Source organism: Chiloscyllium punctatum, chromosome 2, assembly GCF_047496795.1.
Source record: "Chiloscyllium punctatum isolate Juve2018m chromosome 2, sChiPun1.3, whole genome shotgun sequence".
Taxonomy (NCBI): Eukaryota; Metazoa; Chordata; class Chondrichthyes; order Orectolobiformes; family Hemiscylliidae; genus Chiloscyllium; species Chiloscyllium punctatum.
The window spans coordinates 101104297-101129069 of NC_092740.1; the positions used below are offsets into that span (position 1 = coordinate 101104297).

Sequence of the window (24773 nt, forward strand, 5' to 3'; positions counted from 1 at the left end):
AATTACAGAAACATGGCTCAGGGATGGGCAGGACTGGCAGCTTAATGTTCCAGGATAAAAATGGTACAGGAAGGATAGAAAGGGAGGCAAGAGAGGAGGGGGAATGGCATTTTTGATAAGGGATAGCATTACAGCTGTGCTGAGGGAGGATATTCCCGGAAATACATCCAGGGAAGTTATTTGGGTGGAACTGAGAAATAAGAAAGGGATGATCACCTTATTGGGATTATATTATAGATCCCTCAATAGTCAGAGGGAAATTGAGAAACAAATATGTAAGGAGATCTCAGCTATCTGTAAGAATAACAGGGTAGTTATGGTAGGAGATTTTAACTTTCCAAACATCAACTGGGATTGCCATAGTGTTAAAGGTTTAGATGGAGAGGAATTTCTTAAGTGAGGACAAGACAATTTTCTGATTCAGTATGTGAGTGTACCTACGAGAGAAGGTGCAAAACCTGACCTACTCTTGAGAAATAAGGCAGGGCAGATGACTGAGGTGCCAATGGAGAGCACTTTGGGGCCAGCGACCATAATTCTATTAGATTTAAAATAGTGATGGAAAAGGATAGACCAGATCTAAAAGTTGAAGTTCTAAATTGGAGAAGGGCCAATTTTGACGGTATTAGGCAAGAACTTTCGAAAGCTGATTGGAGGCAGATGTTCGCAGGTAAAGGGACGGCTGGAAAATGGGAAGCCTTCAGAAATGAGAGAAGAATCCAGAGAAAGTATATTCCTGTCAGGGTGAAAGGGAAGGCTGGTAGGGATAGGGAATGCTGGCAGACTAAAGAAATTGAGGGTTTGGTTAAGAAAAAGAAGGAAGCATATGTCAGGTATTGACAGGAGAGATCGAGTGAATCCTTAGAAGAGTATAAAGGAAGTAGGAGTATACTTAACAGTGAAATCAGGAGGGCAAAACGGGGACATGAAATAGCAAATAGAATTAAGGAGAATCCAAAGGGTTTTTACAAATATATTAAGGACAAAAGTGTAACTAGGGAGAGAATAGGGCCCCTCAAAGATCAGCAAGGCAGTCTTTTGTGTGGTGGCACAGAAAATTGGGGAGATACTAAATGAATATTTTGCATCAGTATTTACTATGGAAAAGGATATGGAAGATACAGACTGTAGGGAAATAGATGGTGTCATCTTGTAAAATGTCCAGATTACAGAGGAGGAAGTGCTGGATGTCTTGAAATGGTTAAAAGTGGAAAAATCCCCAGGACCTGATCAGGTGTACCCTAGAACTATGTGGGAAGCTGGGCCTCTTGCTGAGATATTTGTACCATCGATAGTCACAGGTGAGGTACCGAAAGACTGGAGGTTGGCAAACATGGTGCCACTGTTTAAGAAGGGTAGTAAAGACAAGCCAGGGAACTACAGACCAGTGAGCCTGACCTCAGTGGTGAGTAAGTTGTTGGAGGGAATCCTGAGGGACAGGATGTACATGTATTTGGAAAGGCAAGGACTGATTAAGGATAGTCAACATGGGAAATTATGTCTCACAAACTTGATTGAGTTTTTTGAAGAGGTAACAAAGCAGATTGATGAGAGCAGAGCAGTAGAAGTGATCTATATGGACTTCAGTAAGGCGTTCGACAAGGTTCCCCATGGGAGACTGATTAGCAAGGTTAGATCTCATGGAATACAGGGAGAACTAGCCATTTGGATACAGAACTGGCTCAAAGGTAGAAGACAGAGGGTGGTGGTGGAGGGTTGTTTTTCAGACTGGAGGCCTGTGACCAATGGAGTGCCACAAGGATCGGTGCTGGGTCCTCTACTTTTTGTCATTTACATAAATGATTTGGATGCGAGCATAAGAGGTACAGTTAGTAAGTTTGCAGATGACACCAAAATTGGAGGTGTAGTGGACAGCGAAGAGGATTACCTCAGATTACAACAGGATCTGGACCAGATGGGCCAATGGGCTGAGAAGTGGCAGATGGAGTTTAAATCAGATAAATGCGAGGTGCTGCATTTTGGGAAAGCAAATCTTAGCAGGACTTATACAGTTAATGGTAGGGTCCTAGGGAGTGTTGCTGAACAAATAGCTCCTTGAAAGTGGAGTCACAGGTAGGTAGTGTAGTGAAGGTGGTGTTTGGTTTGCTTTTCTTTATTGGTCAGAGTATTGAGTACAGGAGTTGGGAGGTCGTATTGCGTCTGTACAGGACATTGTTTAAGCCACTGTTGAAATATTGCATGCAATTCTGGTCTCCTTCCTATCGGAAAATGTTGTGAAACTTGAAAGAGTTCAGGAAAGATTTACAAGGATGTTGCCAGGGTTGGAGGATTTCAGCTACAGGAAGAGGCTGAACAGGCTGGGGCTGTTTTCCCTGGAGCGTCGGAGGCTGAGGGGTGACCTTATAGAGGTTTACAAAATTATGAGAGGCATGGAAAGGACAAATAGACAAAGTCTTTCCCCTGGGGTCGGGGAGTCCAGAACTAGAGGGCATAGGTTTAGGGTGAGAGGGAAAAGACATAAAAGAGACCTAAGGGACAACATTTTCACGCAGAGGGTGGTACGTGTATGGAATGAGCTGCCACAGGATGTGGTGGAGGCTGGTACAATTGCAACATTTAAGAGGCATTTGGATGTGTATATGAATAGGAAGGGTTTGGAGGGATATGGACCGGGTGCTGGTAAGTGGGACTAGATTAGGTTGGGATACCTGGTCGACATGGACAGGTTGGACTGAAGGGTCTGTTTCCATGCTGTACATCACCATGACTCTATGACTCTAATCTAAAAAGTGAGATAACAGAGTTTTACATGAATATATGTAATTTTTGAGCTCAGAGTTTTACATGAATTCAAGCAGTTTTGAGCAAAGTACAATATAACTCTGCAGGTACAAATTCTCCCCATAAAATATACGTGTGCATGTGGGTCTTTGTGTGTGTGTGTCTGTCTGGGTTGGGGATTCTGAGTGCGAGAAAGTGTATGTGTGTGTGTGTGTGTGTGTGTGTGTAGTGAGTGTAGATTGTCTGAAGTCTGTGAGGAGGTGCATCTGTGAATGTGGGAGTGTGTGTGTCTGAAAGGGTGTGTGTGGGTGTCTGTGTGTGCGCCTGTGTATTTGTGTGTCCGTGTGTGTGTTTGTGTGTGTCGGAGCGTCTGTATGTGTGTATAGTGTAATGGTGGTCACCTGTAATGTGACATGAACCCAAGGTCCCGGTTGAGGCCCTTGCTATAGGTACAGAACTTAGCTATCAGCCTCTGCTCGGCCACTTTTCGCTGCTGCCTGTCCCGAAGTCCACCTTGGAGGATGATCACCCGAAGGTCCGAGGTCGAATGCCCTGGACCACTGAAGTGTTGCCCAACTGGGAGGGAACCCTCCTGTCTGTTGATTGTTGTGCGGTGCCCATTCATCTGTTGTCATAGCCTTTGCTCAGTTTCCCCAATGTACCATGCCTCAGGGCATCCTTGCCTGCCACGTATAAGATAGGCAACATTGGCTGAGTCACATGAGTACCTGCCATATACAAGGTGGGAGGTGATATCTACGTGTAATGGTGGTATCTATGTCCATACTCTGACAAGCCTTGCGGCGCCTATTGTGACAGGGTTGTATGGAGTTGTCCTGAGAGCCGGACAGCTTGCTACGAACAATGATCTGTTTGAGGTTTGGCGGTTGTTTAAAGGCAAGTAGTGGAGGTGTGGGGAAGGTCTTAGTGAAGTACTTATCCTCACTGATAATGTGTTGCAGGTCATGAAGAACATGGTGTAGTTTTTCAGCTCCTGGGACATACTGAACAACGAAGGGTACCCTGTCAGTTGCAGCAAGTACCTGTCTCCGGAGGAGGTCATTACAGCTCCTTGCTGTGGCACGTTGGAACTGGCGGTCGATGAGTTGGGCATCGTACCCCATTCTTGTGAGGGCATCCCTGAATACGTCCAGGTGTCCGTCACGTTCCTCCTCATCTGAGCAGATCCGGTGTATGAGTAGGGCTTGTACAGAGGGGATGGCTGTTTTAATATGTTTTGGATGGAAGCTGGAGAAGTATAGCATTGTGAGGTTGTCTGTGGGTTTGTGGTAGAGTGGTGCTGAGGTGTCTGTCCTTGATGGAGATGCATGTGTCCAAGAATGAGACAGATAGTTGAGAGTAGTCCATGGTGAGTTTGATGGTGGGATGAAACTTGTTGATGTCACTGTGTAGTTTTATCAGTGACTCCTCGCCATGGGTCCAGAGGAAGAAAATGTCGTCAACGTACCTTGTGTATAATGTTGGTTGGAGATCCTACATAGAGAAGAAGTCTTGTTCGAACCTGTGCATAAAAATGTTGGCATATTGGGGTTGAAAAGTGTGGTGCTGGAAAAGCGCAGCAGGCCAGGCAGCATCCGAGGAGCAGGAGAATCGACATTTCAAGCATAAGCCCTTCTTCAGGAATGAGGCTGGTGTGCCAAGCGGGTTGAGATAAAAGGTGGGGGGTGGGGGCGCTAGGAATAGGATAGGTGGAAGGAGGTGAGGGTGATCGGCCGGAGAGGGGGTGGGGGCGGAGAGGTCGTGAAGAAGATTGCAGGTCAAGAGGGCGATGCTGAATCCAGGGGTTGGGACTGAGATAAGGTGGGGGGAGGGCAAATGAGGAAGCTGGAGAAATGTACATTCCTCCTGTACATTCATCTACGTTGTGGGCGGCACGGTGGCACAGTGGCACAGTGATTAGCACAGCTGCCTCACAGCGCCAGAGTCCCGGGTTCAATTCCCGACTCAGGCGACTGATTGTGTGGAGTTTGCACATTCTCCCCGTGTCTTGCGTGGGTTTTCTCCGGGTGCTCCAGTTTCCTCCCACAGTCCAAAGATGTGCAGGTCAGGTGAATTGGCCATACTAAATTGCCCATAGTGTTAGGTAAAGGAGTAAATGTAAGGGAATGGGTGGGTTGCGCTTCTGCGGGTCAGTGTGGACTTGTTGGGCCGAAAGGCCTGTTTCCACACTGTAAGTAATCTAATCTAATCCTGGGTGGTTGGAGGGTTCCTAGGCAGAAGATGAGGTGCTCTTCCTCCAGGCATCGTGTGGCCAAGGTCTGGCGATGGAGGCGGCCAAAGACCTGCATGTCCTTGGCGGAGTGGGAGGGGGAGTTAAAGTGTTCAGCCACAGGGCGGTTGGGTTGGTTGGTGCGGGTATCCCAGAGGTGTTCCCTGAAACGTTCCGCAAGTAGGCGGTGCAAGTAGGTGCAAATTTGGTCCCCATGGCTCTTCCATGTGTCTGGATGAAGAACTGGTTGTCAAAGGTGAACACATTGTGATCAAGGATAAAGTGGATGAGTTGTAGGATGGTGTTTGGAGATTAGCAGTTGTTGAGTACTGAGGCTGTTACCGCAATGCCATCATTGTGGGGGATGCTGGTGTAGAGTGCAGAAATGTCCATTGTGACAAGGAATGTTCCTGGTTCGACTGGTCCGTGGGTGTTAAGTTTCTGTAAGAAATCCGTAGTGTCACGACAGAACCTGTACAATAGGTTTCAAGATGCCTTCCACATAGCTGGAGAGATTCTCACACAAGGTCCCATTGCCTGATACGATGGTACGTCCTACTGTGTTGGCTTTGTGTACCTTTGGAAGACAGTAAAAGTCACCTACACGAGAAGTACATGGGATGAGGGCGCGTAGGGAACGCTGAAGGACTGGATTCAAAGTTCTGATCAATATGTTTAATTCACGGGCGTGTTCTTTGGTCGGATCAGCTGGTAGTTGCCTGTGATGTTCCTGGTTGTTCAGTTATCGGCACACTTCCTTGCAGTAATCTGTTCTATTCTGAATGACAATAGCTCCTCCTTTATCTGCTGGTTTGATGATAATGTTTTGAAAGCCTGGATGGCATTGCGTGTGAACGGGTGATGTTTTGCTCTACCTTGTGCGTATGGCTGATGAAACTGGCATTTATATATTTCCTGACAGTTTGAGCATACATGTCAAGCCCAGGGCAGCGGCCCTCCAGTGAGGTCCAAGTTGACACCTTCTTTGGTCGCTCCTCTACAGACCCCTGTGATGACTGTTTCAGTTCATCAGTGGACTCATTGGGATCACTGCTGGCACCTTGAAAGAATTCCCAGATTCTCATTCGTCTGATGTACTCCTCCATGTCTGCTGCAAGAACCAACGGGTCCATTTTGGTGGTGGGGCAGAAGTTGAGACTCAGCCAACATGGCAGGTACTCATATGACTCAGCCAATGTTGCCTATCTTATACATTGCAGGCAAGGATGCCCTAAGGCATGGTACATTGGGGAAACTGAGCATAGGCTACGACAACGTATGAATGGGCACAACAATCAACAGACAGGAGTGTTCCCTCCCAGTTGGGGAACACTTCAGTGGTCCAGGACATTCGACCTCGGACCTTCGGGTGACCATCCTCCAAGGAGGACTTCGGGACCGGCAGCAGCGAAAAGTGGCAGAGCAGAGGCTGATAGCTAAGTTCCATACCCATAGCAAGGGCCTCAACCGGGACCTTGGGTTCACGTCACATTACAGGTGACCATCATTGCACAAGACACTCCTACACACACACACACACACACACACACACACACACACACACACACACACACAGGCACTCCTATACACACAAACACATGGACACACAAATACACAGACGCGCACACAGACACCCACACACACCCTTACAGACACACACACTCCCACACTCTTTCATGCACTTCCTCACAGACTTAAGACACTCTACACTCACTACACACACACATACACTTTCTCACACTCACAACCCCCAACCCAGCCAGACACACACAGACAGACAGACAGACAAAGACCCACATGCACATATATATTTTGTGGGGTGAATTTGTACTTGCAGAGTTACATTGTACTTTGCTCAAAAACTGCATGAATTCATGTAAATCTCTGATTCTAATCTAAAAAGTGAGATAACAATCTAAACATCATGGCATAGACAGAGAACATAGGGGGGGCTAACACCTTCAACATATTACTGGATTAGTGGTGCTGGAAGAGCACAGCAGTTCAGGCAGCATCCAACGAGCAGCGAAATCGACATTTCGGGCAAAAGCGCCCGAAACGTTGATTTCGCTGCTCGTTGGATGCTGCCTGAACTGCTGTGCTCTTCCAGCACCACTAATCCAGTATTTGGTTTTCAGCATCTGCAGTCATTGTTTTTACCTTCAACATATTGTCTAGTTATCACATATTGTTAACAGCAAACCTGAGAATGCAACTTTTAAAAAAAAGGTTTTGTGATTTACACATGAAAGAAGCGAAACTATCATGGTATTCAAACAGATGAAAGACTCGACAGACAATCAATTTTTCAATGTATAATTTCAGTTACATCACACTAAACTTTTGCTATAAATTTGTGTGTTAGGATTGAGCCCTTCACAATCACCTGATGAAGGAGCGTCGCTCCGAAAGCTAGTGTGCTTCCAATTAAACCTGTTGGACTATAACCTGGTGTTGTACGATTTTTAACTTTGTACACCCCAGTCCAACACTGGCATCTCCAAATCATGCACTGACAATGGTATTTATTTGTTAGTGTTAATATTTGTATTTTCAATTGCTGTATAGTTTATAGTTTGAATGAAGCGGTCAGCCTAAGGCCCAGGTGCTGCCTAGTGGGAGAACAAGGTAGGAGTCATGTGATTCTATTTTGCTAATGCTACTTTGGATCAAGAAGAGGGACTGTGGTCAGATAGCCTGAATGGCAAGGTCTGAAACCAGAATGGGCAACTTGAACAGTCAGATGCAATGAAACTTTCAGGAGCAGTCAAGCATAAAGCATCCGCATAAGACAAAAGCAGACAACGACGTGTCCAGACTTGCCCTGGAAACCATGACTGGTTTGTGTATTGGAGGTTAACAAGCAGACTTGCTGAGTCATGACCATGCATAGTGAGGGGATCTATTGGACGCGACAATTTTGACCTTAAAGATTGATTAGTTTAGGGACAGAGAACAGCTGAATGGTACAACAGGGAGGAATAAGAAAGGATACTTGGCAGCTATCCCCTCAGTAAAGACTGAGCCAGGCCTAACAGCAGAGCTTCAACTACCTGATGAGAAACAGAGGATGACCACTTGCAAGACTTGCCAAGTTCATCAGATTAAACAGCCTGACCAATTTCAACTGTATAGGTTGTATCTAGTCCTAGTCTGGTATCTCGAAGTGGTTTAGATATGGATCGTGACAAACACATAATATTGCGACTGGTAGAGTAATTAATGTAAGAATCGGGAGTTTTATTGCAAAAGAGCAAGGTTTTACATCACATGCAGCCGTTTGGACCCTTTTGCATCTTTAGTGTATTTTATGAATAAAACTGCGTTGAATTGCAAATCGTCTGCAGTTGTTCATTTCACTAGTAAAGTATGCCCTTCAGAGTGTCGGTGCAAACTTGGTGTTCTGAATAGCTATTCTCTGCACATTAGGCATTCTATGATAAACAACCCCTGCTGAAGTTTCTATAGTACCTGTGTAAAACGAATTTATGTAGAAACTGGTCGAAGTGTCCAAAGCATGGACAACAGAGGGTTACCAAGGGAACAGTTACAGATAACCTGCAGTAGCTTGATTGCAGGACGAACACTGAATTAAGTTTTTCCAAAAATTTGGATTTACTTCAGTGAGCAGAGGTAAAAACAATGACTGCAGATGCTGGAAAACAGATTCTCGATTAGTGGTGCTGGAAGAGCACAGCAGTTCAGGCAGCATCCAAGGAGCTTAGAAATCGACGTTTCGGGCAAAAGCCCTTCATCAGGAAAATTCAGTGACTCGTCTTCACCAAGGATTAGTGATGAATCCTTGACAGGTTTCAGAGAATTGCCAAATTTCTACCAGTCTTCATGGTCTGCATATGACTAAAGTTGTCTACTTTCTGCTTCAACAAAGGGTCATGCATCTCTCTCTGAGCTTGCACTCCTGTGATTATTTTGGTTGCATTATACTTGGATAGTAATGAGTTGTCATTGAGGTAAACCCTGTAGAAGGAATGTTTTTCCTTCAATATTTTCTGGATAACTTCGTCAAATGAATCTTGATGCCTTTAAGAGATAGGGCCAACAAGTATTGATTAGAAAGGACATAACACTATTTTTCTTGTGTTTATAAAGTACTTCACAGTTATTCTGAATGGCAAACTGGTGCACCACACAGACATTTCCATCAAGAGTAACACAACAATAACAATGAACAATAATATTCATAAAATAGGGTGGCTAAGTAGCAATCTCAAATGTACTTATTCAGAGCAGAAACCAGGGTGCGGTACTTGATGAAGGAGTAACTAAGGGAAACATAAAAATGCAAAGTAAAAGTGCAAAACACAATGGTTCTGCATCTACATGGGTTTTTTTCACTTTAAAAATATAAGTTATTTGTAGGGATACAAAAGTCTGTGAAGATCCTAAATTAATGCTCCATTGGGTTTTCATTTTTTTCTGACAATCTGTTTGGTTTTAGGTTCAGAATTAAAGTCGCATTTTATATGCACCATTCAATTGTCATCATGTGTGATGTTAGTATTGGAAACAATTAATTGGTTTTGTTATTCTATTATATTATGAAATATTATTAGAAAATGTTTTGTTTTCTCTTAACTGTGCACACTGATAAAGTACACTCACATATACAGAATACAGAAATATAAACTATTAAAACTCATACCTGAGCGTAACAGGCCTCTTCTATTGCTAAACCAGTTTTCAAATCAACCTGTAAAGGAACAAACAGTTGATAGCATTTTTTTTTCAAAAATAAAGACATCAATATATATCTTAACCAAAGATTAATTTATTAAGACATATTTATAGTTCTGACCAAAATTATATACACAAGAAAAATACTGTTATGTCCTTTCTAATTAATATGAGGCATGGATATGATAAATAGACAAAGTATTTTCCTTGGGGTGGGGGAGTCCAGAACTAGAGGGCATAGGTTTAGGGTGAGAGGAGGAAGATATAAAAGAGACCTAAGGGGCAGAGGGTGGTACGTGTATGGAATGAGCTGCCAGAGGAAGTGGTGGAGGCTAGTACAATTGCAACGTTCAAAAGGCATTTGGATGGGCATAAGAATAGGAAGGGTTTGGAGGGATATGGGCCGGGTGCTGGCAGGTGGGACTAGATTGGGTTGGGATAGTTGGTCGCCATGGATGGTTGTCTATTTCTGTGCTGTACATTGTTATGACTCTATGACTCTAATACTTTTTGATCTGACATTTGACTTAATCCACCTCAACAGTATTTCCATCAGTGCAAATTATAAAATAACTGTGACTGAAAAAGTCACTTTCCATATATACTGAACCTACATATTCAACCATCATCAATTTCACAGCCTGATTAGTCAATATTGTCTCATTAAAAAGAAAATCAGAAAATACCAGATGTCCACATGCAAGAGTCACTGATAGGAAACCTATTAAGTGGTCAGAGTTTTGTGCCCTGTTCACTCAATGTTTGGTTTTCATAGGGTGAGTGATAAGAATGTCAGTCATGGAGTCCTACAGCATGGGGACAGGCCTTTTAGCCCAAACTGGTCCAGGCTGAACAAAATGTCCACCTACAATAACACCATTTCCCTGCATTTGGCCCATATCCTTCTAAATTTTTCCTATCCACGTATTGGTCCAAATGCCTTTTAAATGTTGTTAGTGTACCTGCCTCAACAATGTCATTGACAGCTCATTCCATATGTGTAACACCCTGTGTTAAAAAAGGTGTAGCTCAGGTTCTCTTATTCTTTCCCCTCCAACATTGAACTGATGCCCTCTAGTCCTCGATTCCCCAACCCTGATTGAGGGAAGATTGAGTGCATTTACCCTACCTATGCGCCTCATGATTTTATACACTTCTAAGAGATCCCTCAGAGTCTCCTATACTCTAAAAGGAAAAAGTCCTAGCTTGCCCAACCTCTCCCTATAATTCAGACCCTTGAGTCCTGGCAATATCATTTTAAATTTCTTCTGCACTCTTTCCAGTTTAGTAACATCCTTCTCATAGCAAGGTGATCAAAACTAAACATAATACTTCAAGTGCATTCTCACCAAAGTCCTGTACAACTGCAACATAATTTTCCACTATTATACTCAATGCCCTGACAGATGAAGGTCAGTATGCCAAAAGCCTTCTTTACTGTCCTGTCTACCTGTGACTGCACTTTCAGAGAACCGTGCACCTGAACCCAAAGGTCCCTCTGTTCCACTAAACTCCTTAAGGCTCTACCATTCACCATGAAATACCTACCTTGATTTGACTTTCCAAACTACAAGATCTCACATTTATCTCTATTAAATTCCATTTGCCATTTCTTGGCCCACTTCCCCAGCTGATAAAGGTCCTGCTGCAATTTCCGATAACCTTCCTCACTGCCCACAATACCACCTATTTTAGTGTCATCTGCAAGCTTACTAACTGTGCCTCGTACATTCTCATCCAAATTATTGATATAAATAACAAACAGCAATGGACCCAGCAGCAACTCCTGAGGCACTCCACTAGTCACATGTCTCCAGTTTGACAAGCATCCTCCACTATTGTCTTCTGCTTCCTACCATCAAACCAATTGTGTATCCAATTTGCCAGCTTCCCAGATTCAATGTGCTCTAACCTTCCAGATCAGCTTACCATGTGGAATCTTATCAAAGAACTTACTAAAATCCATATAAGTTACATCTACCACCTGCCCTCATCAACCTTCCTGGTCACTTCATCAAAGAATTCTAATTTGTGACGCGTGATCTCCCATGCACAAAGCTGTGCCGACTGCTCTGATTCAAACCCCATCTTTCCAAATGCAGACTATTGTGGTTGTGGGCATGTTTGCTGAGCTGGGAAGTTTCAAACAATCTGTCCCCTTTCTAAGGTGACGTCTTCAGTACTTTGGAGCATCCTGTGGAGTGCTGCTAAGAGATCCAGAGACTATGTCTTCTAGAATTTATTTGCTTTGGTTTCTGCTACTTCCAGTTGCCGGTTCTGGCTGTTCATTGTAGTGGCCGGTATGCTGGGTCAAGGCCAATGTGCTTGTTGATAGAATCCATGGATGAGTGCCATGCTTCTAGGAATTCTCTGACTGTCCTATGTTTAGCTTGTCCTATGATTAGCTTGTCCTATGATTGTTGTGTTGTCCCAGTCAAATTTGTGATCCCTGACATTTGTGTGTATGGCTACTAGGGACAGCTGGTTGTGACGTTTAGTGGCTAGTTGGTGCTCATGGATTTGGATTACTAGTTGTTTGCCTATATAGTGTTTCATGCAGCTTTTGCATGGAATCTTGCAAATTATGTCAGTCTTACACATGATGGATATAGGGTCTTTTGTTCTGGTGAGCTGTTGTTTGAGTGTGGCTGTCGGTTTATGGGCTGTCATGAATCCCAGTGGGCAGAGAAGTCTGGCTGTCAGCTCTGAAACTTTTTTTTAATGTAAGGTAGCCTAGCCACTGAGTTAGGTTGTGACATGTCCTCGTCATGTTGTTTGTCTGTTAGGCACCTGCGGATGAAGTTGTGGGGATATGTGTTCTCGACGAAGACTCTGTAGCAGTGTTCTTCTTCCCTTCGTAGGTCAGGAGTGCTGCAGTGTGTTGTAGCTGAAACCAAAAATCAACTCCCTATCCTGGATGTGATGGTACAAAAAACACAGAACGGTGAATGCACCACAGAAGTGTGCAAGAAAGCCACACACATAACCAGTTCCTGAATTACAACAACAACCACCCATGTGTGTGGCTTTCCTGCATACTTCTGTGGTGCATTCACTGTTCTGTGTTCTTTGTACCATCACATCTAAGATAGGGAGTTGATTTTTGTTTCGTCTTCTCTCATAAATCTGATCCCTATGAGCGTGGTGTTGATAATCTGGTGTGTTCTCAATTTTTGTTCTCTTAATGATAACAAAGGTGTCGTCTACGTATCTGATCCAGAGTTGGGTTGGATTTGTGGTAGGGCTGTTTGTTCCAATCTTTGCATCACTGCTTCTGCTATGAGCCCTGAGATGGGTGAGCCCATAGGTGTTCCATTGATCTGTTCATATATTTGGTTGCTGAATTGACAGAAATTCCTAGACGACATCAAGAACATCAACGTAGACAAGGATGAAGCAATGGTCTCATTTGACGTTTCGGCACTGTTCACTTCAATTGACTAAACTCGAGCCAGAGAGACAATAGCCAAGCTCCAGGACAGGCAGAACAAACAATATGACATGGAACCTATCAACAAGGACGGCATGCTCAAACTACTAGACCTGTGCTTGATGACATCCGATCAATGAGTTCACCCATCTCTGGGGTCATAGCAGAAGCAGTGATGCAAAGATTAGAACAAAAAGCCTTACCACAAATCCAACCCAAACGCTGGATCAGATATGTAGACAACACTTTTGTTATCATTAAGAGAACAGAAATTGAGAACACACACTGGATTACGATTAGATTAGATTCTCTACAGTATGGAAACAGGCCCTTTAGGTCAACAAGTCCACACCGACCCTCCGAAGAGTAAACCACCCAGACCTATTCCCCTATCCTATATTTACCCCGAACTAACGTACCTAACACTACGGGGAATTTAGCGTGGCCAATTCACCTGATTTGCACATCTTTGGATGTAGGAGGAAACCGGAGCACCCGAAGGAAACCCATGCAGACACAGGAAGAATGTGCAAACTCCACACTCCGAGGCGGGAATCGAACCGGGGTTCCTGGTGCTGTGAGGCAACAGTGCTAACCACTGAGCCACTGTGCCACCCCATTATCAACACCATGTTCACAGGGATCAGATTTACAACAGAGGAGGAAACCAAAAAACAACTCCCTATCCTGGAAGTGATGGTACAAAGAACACCGAACAGTGAATGCACCACAGAATTGTACAGAAAAGCCACACACACAGACCATGTCCTGAATTACAACAGCAACCACCCAAACACACACAAGAGAAGCTGCATTAGGACCTGTTCGAAAGGGCTACAACACAATGCAGCACTCCCGACCTATGATGGGAAGAAGTACACCTCTAGAGTCTTCACCATTAACGGATATCACCGCAACTTCATTCGCAGATGCTTAACAGACTAACAACACAACAAGGACATGCCACGACCTAACTCTGTAACCAGGCTATAGAACATAGAATATTACAGTGCAGTACAGGCCCTTTGGCCCTCAATGTTGCGCTGACCTGTGCAACCAATCTGAAGCTCATCTATCCTACACTATTTCATTTTCATTCATAAGTTTAGCCAATGACCATTTAAATGCCCTTAAAGTTGGTGGGTCTACTACTGTTCCAGGCTACCTTACATAAAATCTTCGAGGAGAAAGTGAGGACTGCAGATGCTGGCGATCAGAGCTGAAAATGTGTTGCTGGAAAAGCGCAGCAGGTCAGGCAGCATCCAAGGAACAGGAGAATTGACATTTTGGGCATAAGCCCTTCTTCAGGAACAAAGAGCCTGTTTATGCCCGAAATGTCGATTCTCCTGTTACTAGGATGCTGCCTGACCTGCTGTGCTTTTCCAGCAACACATTTTCAGCTACCTTACATAAAATGTCTCGGAAATTGATAGTGGAAACTGACAGCCAGACGTCTCTGCTCACTGGGATCCATGACAGCCCAGAAACTGATTGCCACATCAGACAACAACGCACCAGGACAAAAGACCCTATACCCATCATATGCAAGACTGATGTCATTTACAAGATTCTATGCAAAGACTACATGAAACATTACATGGGACACACAGGCAGACAACTAGCAATCTGCATCAACGTGCACCAACTAGGTACTAAATGCCACAACCAGCTGTCCCTCTTAGCCATATACACAGATGACAGGGACCATAAATTCAACTGGGAAGACATAACAATTATAGGCTAAACATAGGACAGCCAGAGAATTCCGAGAAGCATAGCACTCATCCACGGACTCTACGAACAAGCACATTGACCTAGACCCAATATACCGGCCACTACAACGAACAACCAGAACCAGCAATCGAAGTAGCAGAAACGGAAGCAAATAAATTCGAGAAGAGAGAGTACAGCAACGCTCCAAAGGAGGCTCCAAAGCCCTGGAGATGTCACCTAAACAAGTGACAAAACATCTGCAAATCAACATCCCAGCTCAGCGAACATATCCATAACCATGACAACTGGCACCCGAGCTACAAACCTTTACCTAAACCTATCAGAATCTTTTCAACTTACCCACCACAGATTACTGTGGATTACTGGTCTATAGCTCCTAGGTTTTTCTTTGCAGCCCTACCTTAATAAAGGCACAACATTTGTTACTCTACAGTCTTCCAGGACATTACCCACAGCTAATGATGATGCAAAAATATCAATCATAGCTCCCACGATTTCTTCTCCAGCATCTAGTAGTGTTTGGATATATCTGGTCAGGACCAGGAGATTTATCCACCTTCATACATTCTATTACGTCCAACATCTCCTCTACTGTGATTATGTACTGACCCCAAAACATTACCACTAACTTCCCAAGTCTTTATGTCTTTCTTCACGTAAACATAGAGGAGATATATTCATGGAGGACCTCACCCATCATCTACACATATATGTCCATTGGTCCTTGAGGGGTTCTATTCGCTCTCTAATTATTAGGTTTTTTTTAATATACATAAAGAACCTCTTTGGATTAACATTTGGATTTTGCCTTTAATTTATCTCACTTTGGCATGGTGGCTCAGTGTTTAGCACTGCTGCCTCACAGCACCAGGGACCCGACTTCGATTCCAGCCTCAGATGCCTGTCTGTGTGGTCTTTGCACGTTCTCCCAGTGTCTGCATTGGTTTGCACCAAGTGCTCCGGTTTCATCCCACAGAGCAAAGATGAGAGAGGATTCTGAGTAATCCAAGATGGAGGATGAGAAAAATTTCTGGCTGTAACAGCTGCTCCTTTTTTTGAGGTATTTTAGGTGTTGGAGTTGATTTCCTTGAATTCCAGGAACAGCAATTACTGTTTTATATGCTGTTGCATTGTTTTGGAACTTTAGAGAAAAAAGTCAAAACAACAGCAGTTTTAAAAGGGAGAAGTACAGAGAAAGGAAGCACATGGTGAGGTCATTGCAAGAGAGAGAGAAAGAGAGAGAGAGAGAGAGAGAGCCTGCACAGTTACTGCCTTTGCTGTTTGAATTCGTGTATGACTGGACATGAGAGGGCATCTGGGAAAATTATCAAAGCGAAATTCACAACTGACCTTGGAGAAACTGTTGGGCAAAGTTCACAGCACAGAATCAGATAAGTTAATCGTTGTTTTAAGCCTGGCCTACAGAGAATCTGCAGTAGTGAATAGAGTAGGTTCTTTCTTGATGACGTTCTCAAAGATGTGTCTTTTGATTAAACTTAAAATATAAGCCATAACTATTCATTTAACCTTGGGCAGTGTTGGTAGAGGAATAAGAGGCAAAAATGGTCTTTAATAGAGTGATATGTACTTCTTGTCAGATGTGGGAGTTTAAAGAGAGTTTAAGGGTTACTGTGGATTATATATGCCATAAATGCTGCTGGCTGCAAATCTTATCAGATCAAATGGATTGGTTGGAGAGACAGTTAGAAGCAATGAGGAATTTGCAACAGCAACAGTTTGTGATGGATAGCAGTTATAGGAAGGGGGAAAGGTCTCAGAGACAGTCTCAAAGATGGGTTAACTCCTCAAAGATGGGGTAACAGAGGTAGGCAGTTAGTGCAGGAGTCTTTTGTGGATAAACCCATTTCAAACAAGTATGCTGTTTTGGAAAACGTAGGGGGTGATGGATTCTCATGGGAACATGGCACGAACAGCCAAGTTTCTGGTATTGAAATTGGCTCTAATGCAACAAGGGGTATGTCGGCTTCCAAGAGACCAATTGTGTTCGGGGATTCTGTAGTCCAAGGTACAGACAGACGTTTCTGTGGCCAGCAGAGAAAAAGCAGAATGGTGTGTTGTTTCCCTGGTGCCAGGATCAAGGATGTCTCAAGAGAGGGTGCAGAATGTTCTCACGGGGGAGAGGGGCCAGCAGGAGGTCATTGTCCACATTGCAACCAACGACATAGGAAGGGAAAAGGTTGAGATTCTGAAGGGAGATTACAGAGAATTAGGCAGAATTTTAAAAAGGAGGTCCTTGAGAGTAGTAATATCTGGATTACTCCCAGTGCTACGAGCTAGTGAGGGCAGGAATAGAAGGATAGAACAGATGAATGCATGGCTGAGCAGCTGGTGTATGGGGGAAGGATTCACATTTTGGGGTAGAAGTAACCTGTACAAGAAGGACGGATTGCACCTAAATTGGAAGCGGACTAATATACTGGCAGGGAAATTTGCTAGAGCTGCTTGGGAGGATTTAAACTAGTAAGGTGGGGGAGTGCAACTCAGGGAGATAGTGAGGAAAGAGATCAATCTGAGACTGGTGGAGTTGAGAAGAGAAGTGAGTCAAACAGTCAGGGCAGGCAGGGACAAGGTAGGACTAATCAATTAAACTACATTTATTTCAATGCAAGGGGCATAACAGGGAAGGCAGATGAACTCAGGGCATGGTTAGGAACATGGGACTGGGATATCATAGCAATTACAGAAACATGGCTCAGGGATAGGCAGGACTGGCAGCTTAATGTTCCAGGATACAAATGCTACAGGAAGGATAGAAAGGGAGGCAAGAGAGGAGGGGGAGTGGCATTTTTGATAAGGGATAGCATTACAGCTGTGCTGAGGGAGGATATTCCCGGAAATACATCCAGGGAAGTTATTTGGATGGAACTGAGAAATAAGAAAGGGATGATCACCTTATTGGGATTGTATTATAGACTCCCTAATAGTCAGAGGGAAATTGAGAAACAAACTAATTGAGAAACAAGGTTTAGATGGAAAAGAATTTGTTAAGTGTGTTAAGTGTATACAAGACAATTTTCTGATTCAGTATGTGGATGTACCTACTAGAGAAGGTGCAAAACCTGACCTACTCTTGGGAAATGAGGCAGGGCAGGTGACTGAGGTGTCAGTGGGGGAGCACTTCGGGGCCAGCGACCATAATTCCTTTAGGTTTAAAATAATGATGGAAAAGGATAGACCAGATCTAAAAGTTACATTTCTAAATTGGAGGAAGGACAATTTTGATGGTATTAGGCAAGATCTTTCTAAAGCTGATTGCGGACAGATGTTCACAAGTAAAGGGACGGCTGTAAAATGGGAAGCCTTCAGAAATGGGATAACAAGAATCCAGAGAAAGTATATTCCTGTTAGGGTGAAAGGAAAGCCTGGTAGGTATAGGGAATGCTGGATGACTAAAGAAATTGAAGATTTGGTTAAGAAAACGAAGGAAGCATATGTCAGGTATAGACAGGATAGATCGTGTGAATCCTTAGAAGAGTATAAAGGAAGTAGGGGTAGACTTAAGATGGAAATCAGGAGGGCAAAAAGGGGGCAGGAGATAGCTTTGGCAAATATAATTAAGGAGAATCCAAAGGGTTTTTACAAATATATTAAGGACAAAAGGGTAACTAGGGACAGAATACGGCCCCTCAAAGATCAGCAAGGCGGCCTTTGTGTGGAACCGCAGAAAATGGGGGCGATACTAAATGAGTATTTTGCATCAGCATTTACTGTGGAAAAGGATATGGAAGTTATAGACTGTGGGGAAATAGATGGTGACATCTTGCAAAGTGTCCATATTACAGAGGAGCAAGTGCTAGATGTCTTGAAACGCATAAAAGTTGATAAATCCCCAGAACCTGATCAGGTGTAACCTTGGACTCTGTGGGAAGCTAGAGAAGTAATTGCTGGGCCTCTTGCTGAGATATTTGTATCATCAATAATCACAGGTAAGGTGCCGGAAGACTGGAGGTTGGCTAATGTGGTTCCTCTGTTTAAAAAGGGTGGTAAGGTCAAGCATGACCTCAGTGGTGGGCAAGTTGTTGGAGGGAATCCTGAGAGACAGGATGTACATGTATTTGGAAAGGCAAGGTCTGATTAGGGATAGTCAACATGGTTTTGTGCGTGGGAAATCATGTCTCACAAACATGATTGAGTTTTTTGAGCAAGTACCAAAGAGGATTAATGAGGGCAGAGTACTAGATGTGATCTATATGGACTTCAATAAGGCGTTCGATAAGGCTCCCCTTGGGAGACTGATTAGCAAGGTTAGATCTCATGGAATACAGAGATAACTAGCCATTTGGATACAGAACTGGCTCAAAGGTAGAAGACAGAGGGTGGTGGTGGAGGGTTGTTTTTCAGACTGGAGGCCTGTGACCTGTGGACTGCCACAAGGATCGGTGCTGGGTCCTCTACTTTTTGTCATTTACATAAATGATTTGGATGTGAGCATAACAGGTACAGTTAGTAAGCTTGCAGATGACACCAAATTTGAAGGTGTAGTGGACAGCGAAGAGGGTTACCTCAGATTACAACAGGATCTGGACCAGATGGGCCAATGGGCTGAGAAGTGGCAGATGGAGTTTAATTCAGATAAATACGAGGTGCTGCATTTTGGGAAAGCAAATCTTAGCAGGGTTTATACACTTAATGGTAAGGTCCTGGGGGATGTTGCTGAACAAAGAGACCTTGGAGTACAGGTCATTGCTCCTTGAAAGTGGATTGCAGGTAGGTAGGGTAGTGAAGAAGGTTTTTGGTTTGCTTTTCTTTATTGGTCAGAGTATTGAGTACAGGAGTTGGGAGGTCATGTTGTGGCTGTACAGGACATTGGTTAGGCCACTGTTGGAATATTGCGTACAGAGTTCTGGTCTCCTTCCTATCGGAAAGATGTTGTGAAACTTGAAAGGGTTCAGAAAAGATTTATAAGGATGTTGCCAGGGTTGGAGGATTTGAGCTATAGGGAGAGGCTGAACAGGATAGGGCCGTTTTCCCTGGAGCCTCGGAGGCTGAGGGGTGACCTTATAGAGGTTCACAAAATTTAGGAATAAAAGGATTAGGGTAGGAATAGGCCAGTCAAAGACAGAAGTGGGAAGTTAAGTGTGTAGCCTGTAGAAATCGGAGAGGTGCTAAATGAACATTTCTCATCGGTGTTCCCTCAGGAAAAAGAGAATATTGTAGAGGAGAAGAATGAGGTAGGAGATATTAGACTAGAAATGATCGAGATTAGTTACGCACAGGTGTTATCAATTCTAGGAGGAGTGAAAGTGGACAAGTCCCCTGGGCCGGATGGGATTTATCCGAGGATTATCTGGGAAGCTATGGAGGAGATAGCAGAGTCTTTGCCTTTGATATTTGCGTCATCATTGTCTACAGGTTTAGTACCTGAGGACTGGAGGATTGCAAATGTTGTGCCCTTGTTAAAGAAGGGCAGCAGAGATGACCCACGTAATTATAGACCAGTGAGCCTTACTTCTGTTGTAGGAAAGGTTTTGGAAAGGATTATAACAGACAGGATTTATAATCATCCAGCAGGCAACAATTTGATTTCAGATAGTCAACATGGTTTTGTCAAGGGCAGGCCATGTCTCACAAACCTCTGAGTTTTTTGAGAAGGTGACCAAGCATGTAGATGAGGGTAGGGCAGTTGATGTGGTATACATGGACTTCAGAAAAAGCCTTTGATAAGGTTCCACATGGTCGGCTGATGGAGAAAATGCAGAGGCATGGAATTGTGGGTGATTTAGCAATTTGGATTAGAAACTGGCTTTCCGAAAGAAGGCAGCGAGTGGTGGTTGATGGAAAATATTCAGTCTGGAGTCTGGTTACTAGTGGTGTGCCACAGGGATCTGTTTTCGGACCACTGCTGTTTGTCATTTTTATAAATGACTTAGACGCAGGCACAGGTGGATGGATTAGTAAATTTGCAGACGACACTAAAGTCAGTGGAGTAGTGGACAGTTTGGAATAATGTTACAGTTGCGGGGGACTTGGCTAAACTGTAGAATTGGGCTGAGAGGTGGCAAATAGAGTTCAATGCAGCTAAATGTGAGGTGATGCACTTTGGGAAGAATAACAGGAAGGCAGAGTACTGGGTCAGTGGAAAGACTCTTGGTAGTGTGGATATGCAGAGGGATCTTGGAGTCCATGTGTATAGATCTCAAAGTTGCCACCCAGGTGGATACTGCTGTTAAGAAGGCATCCGCTGTTAGGTTTCATTTGTAGAGGGGTTGAGTTCCGGAATCGCAATATTATGCTGCAACTATACAAAATGCTGGTGCGGCCACACTTGGAATATTGTGTACAGTTCTGGTCACCCCATTACAAGGAGGACGTGGAAGCATTGGAAAAGCTGCAGAGGACACTCCCCAGGATGTTACCTGGTCTTATGAGGAAAGGCTGAGAGACGTGGGTGTGTTCTCATTGGAAAGAAGGAGGCTAAGGGGGGATTTGATAGAGACATACAAGATGATCAGACAATTAGATAGGGTAGACAGTGAAAGACGTTTTCCTGTGATAATGACGTCAGCTTGTACAAGAGGGCATAACTACAAATTGAGGGGTGATAGATTTAAGACAGATATCATCTTTACGCAGAGAGTGGTCTGGGCGTGGAATGCCCTACCTGCTAATGTAGTCAACTCAGCCACATTAGGGAGATTTAAACAATCCTTAGATAAGCACATGGATGATTTTGGGATAGTGCAGAGGGATGAGCTGAGAATAGTTCACAGGCCAGCGCAACATCGAGAGCCGAAGGACCTGTTCTGCGCTGTATTGTTCTATGTTCTATGAGGGGCTTGGATAGGGTAAATAGGCAATGTCTTTTTCCTGGGGTCGGGGAGTCCAGAACTAGAGGGCATAGGTTTCGGGTGAGAGGGGAAAGATATAAAGAGACCTACGGGGCAACTTTTTCACAGAAAGAGTGGTACGTGTATGGAATGAGCTACCGGAGGAAGTGGTGGAGGCTGGTACAATTGCAACATTTAAGAGGCATTTGGATGGCTACATGTATAGGAAGAGTTTGGAGGAATATGGGCCAGGTGCTGGCAGGTGGGACTAGATTGGATTGAGATATCTGGTCGGCATGGATGGGTTGGACCGAAGGATCTGTTTCCATACTGTACATCTCTATGACTCTATGTGCAGGTTAGGTGAATTGGCCATGCTAAATTGCCAGTTTTACAAATAATGGTTTAAATTCTTCAATCGCGTTAAAGCTATTTTGCATTGGAGAAACACACGTGAAAGCAGAATTGACTGTATCTCAGCTTCAGAGCTTCCATTGCAACTTAAGCAGAAGCTTTTTATTTCAGGCAAAAGTGATTTGCAGAAATAAAAGGATTAAGTGGGGTAGGTTAGATAATGTAGAATGGTTTAATGATGTGTATCTGTAATTACACTTACAGAAACTGAAGTCAAATTAAAACTCAGGGACAGCCTACACAGCAAGTAAATGTACTGGTTGACTCCTCCCTACCTGCTCATCATCTTCCTGAAATGATCATCAAACCAGTGGTAGAAAAGGATTTGTATTACGATGGTTGGGATCTAGGGAGTTCAGCTGACATTGTTCCAATAAATGTTCCAGGATCCCTTTAGTGCATGTGAGACAGTGAGAATTTGTTTATTCATTCCAGTCATCTCAATGATGTTTCTTGTGTCAGCATTTGTCCTATGTTGGTCAGTGTAATTGGTTTGCAAATAAAAGTGGTACAGTATCCCACTGTTGGGAATAAATAGTTATATTTAAAGATTATCTGGGGGAGAAAAGATTTTGGACTATCTGGAAAATGTTATTGAAAAACATCTTTATCATGTGAAATAAAGCTTTCAGTTTAACATGCGCAACCTGCTGCTTTTATGGGAATTAAACAGCCTTTGGGAAACAATTAAGCAAAGCCTTAATTACCGGGAAACCTAGCTTTGAGAGCAGTAGGGGCCTTTCTGCTTATTGTTGTCTAGTAACCCCCTCTGGACTTGGAATTCTGTTCCATAGCCCCAAAGATCAGAGTACTGAAGACACCCCAGATGCTGCAAGTAAATATGTGAAATCTGAAGTAGGGGCACTGGACTCAAAATGCTAGCTCTGCTTTCTGTCCACAGATGCTGCCAGTCCTACTGAGTTTCTCCATAAATTTCTGTTTTTGTTTCAGGTTTCCAGCATCCCCACTTTTTTGTTTTATTCTCCTGAAATCATGTTCTCAAAATAAGTTACTGGGAACCTGATGAGTTCTCAAAAACATTTCTGTGTACCTGGAGAAACCTGAAAAACTGGACTGTGGCCACGTTTGAAAGTTGATTGCAGTTAGAACTGCACACTTACCATTAAACTACAGCTGTCAACAATTTGGCTATTGACAATAGAAAAATTGAATGTAAGAATCACGTTTTCTGATCCTTTGTTCCCATACCACTGGCCTATGGGGGGTTATGTTTTCCCTTTGGCTTTTTATAAAAAAGAAACATCATCTCTGCAGAGTTTTGTCTTTCTGTGTTATGCATCTATGTCTGTTTTGGAATCAAGGAGATTCGGTTTTCCTTGTGAATCATAGTTGTCACTTACAAGAAAAAGTTTTGTTTACAATAAATTGATTATTTTGAATTCATTAAAGAAGCCTGGTGGACATTTGTTTTATTCTGGATAGTAGTATAAAAGAGTGAAATTGGCTATTTTGGTGAATGAATGTGACTTGCTTGATCATTAATGCAATCCTTTCATCACAGTTGTAAAACTTAGCAAGTACAAATTCAGGGCCATCAGCACTGCCCTTGCCCTAATCAAAGACTAGTCTAATTCCATGAAGTAGCAGCGTAATGTGAGCATCGCCTTGTGAATTTCAGATATTGCAGAGACTGAACACTTCACTTAGGTAGGAAATGTGCTCCTGAAAGAATTAAAAGACATTCTGTGGAAGCTATTTTCTTGGTCATGGCTTCCCTCCTGGTTAAGAGACCATTTTGCTGAAGTTGCCCTCACCCAACAGAACAACGGTACTTGGCATGTTAGCTTTGAGAGGTTATCTGTCCATCTTCCGATTTTCTTCTCAGGGGATCAGCCTGCAGGCTCAGGTCAGGACTAAACATTTAACCGAACGTGCAATTTAAAGCAATCTTTCCAGTCTTCAGTCTTGCTTCAGGGGATCAGTCTGCAGACTCAGGTCAGGAATATGCACTTAACCAATTGTAGCAATTTTGATTAGCCCAACACAACACTCACATTTACTTAAACACCAATTTAAATGATTGAAGATACTAATTTAAGTTCATGCAGGACCCCGTAATGAAGGGGAAATGCCAACTACTCCAATTGTTGAAGAAATTCTAGAGAGACAGACCTTGAACATAAACCAGTTTATTACATGATGCAGCATAGGGAGACCGCCGTCCCACACTGTGGCTTGGTAAGACTCTAAAGTACCACAGAAAGTTACAAGAATATATAGAAAATAAGACACGGGCTGAGACACAGGCTGACTGTTAATCACAAAGTGTCAGCATGGTCCAAGGAAGTACTAAATCAGGGGTCAGCCCTAATTGATGCTACACATTCCAGAAGTGGACAGGATTGAAAGTTATCATCTAACATGTTGTTTACAGTGATCTGTAAGAAATGTAGGACAGATGTCCTTAATTAGAGGAACAACACACATTAGCAATATGTCGCAGAGAGAGAGAAGCTAATTGACAAGAGCAATTCAGCTACACACATCAGCTAGACATCAAATCATTGTGAGAGAGGAACTAGGCTATGTGCGGGAGGCTTCGGGACAGCCTGTCACAGCTAACATGCCAAGTACTATTGATCTGCTGGGTGAGGGGCACTTCAGCAACATGGTTCCTTAACTGGGAGGGAAGCCATGACCAAGAAAATGGCTTCCACACCAAGGTGAAGAGAACCATTCTCCCCTTAGAATCATAGAATCCCTATAGCAATATAGATAG

The 24773-nt window shown here is 43.5% G+C and overlaps 1 protein-coding gene across 2 annotated transcripts in view; it reads right to left on the reverse strand.

The window, feature by feature from the left end:
- Positions 1-24773, reverse strand: part of auh (AU RNA binding protein/enoyl-CoA hydratase) — a 342490-nt gene that overhangs the window by 33885 nt on the left and 283832 nt on the right. For both annotated transcript variants that reach the window (XM_072586802.1, XM_072586790.1), the window contains one exon: positions 9636-9683. In XM_072586802.1, the coding sequence (XP_072442903.1) occupies positions 9636-9683 (48 nt within the window). The remainder of the gene's footprint in view (positions 1-9635; positions 9684-24773) is intronic.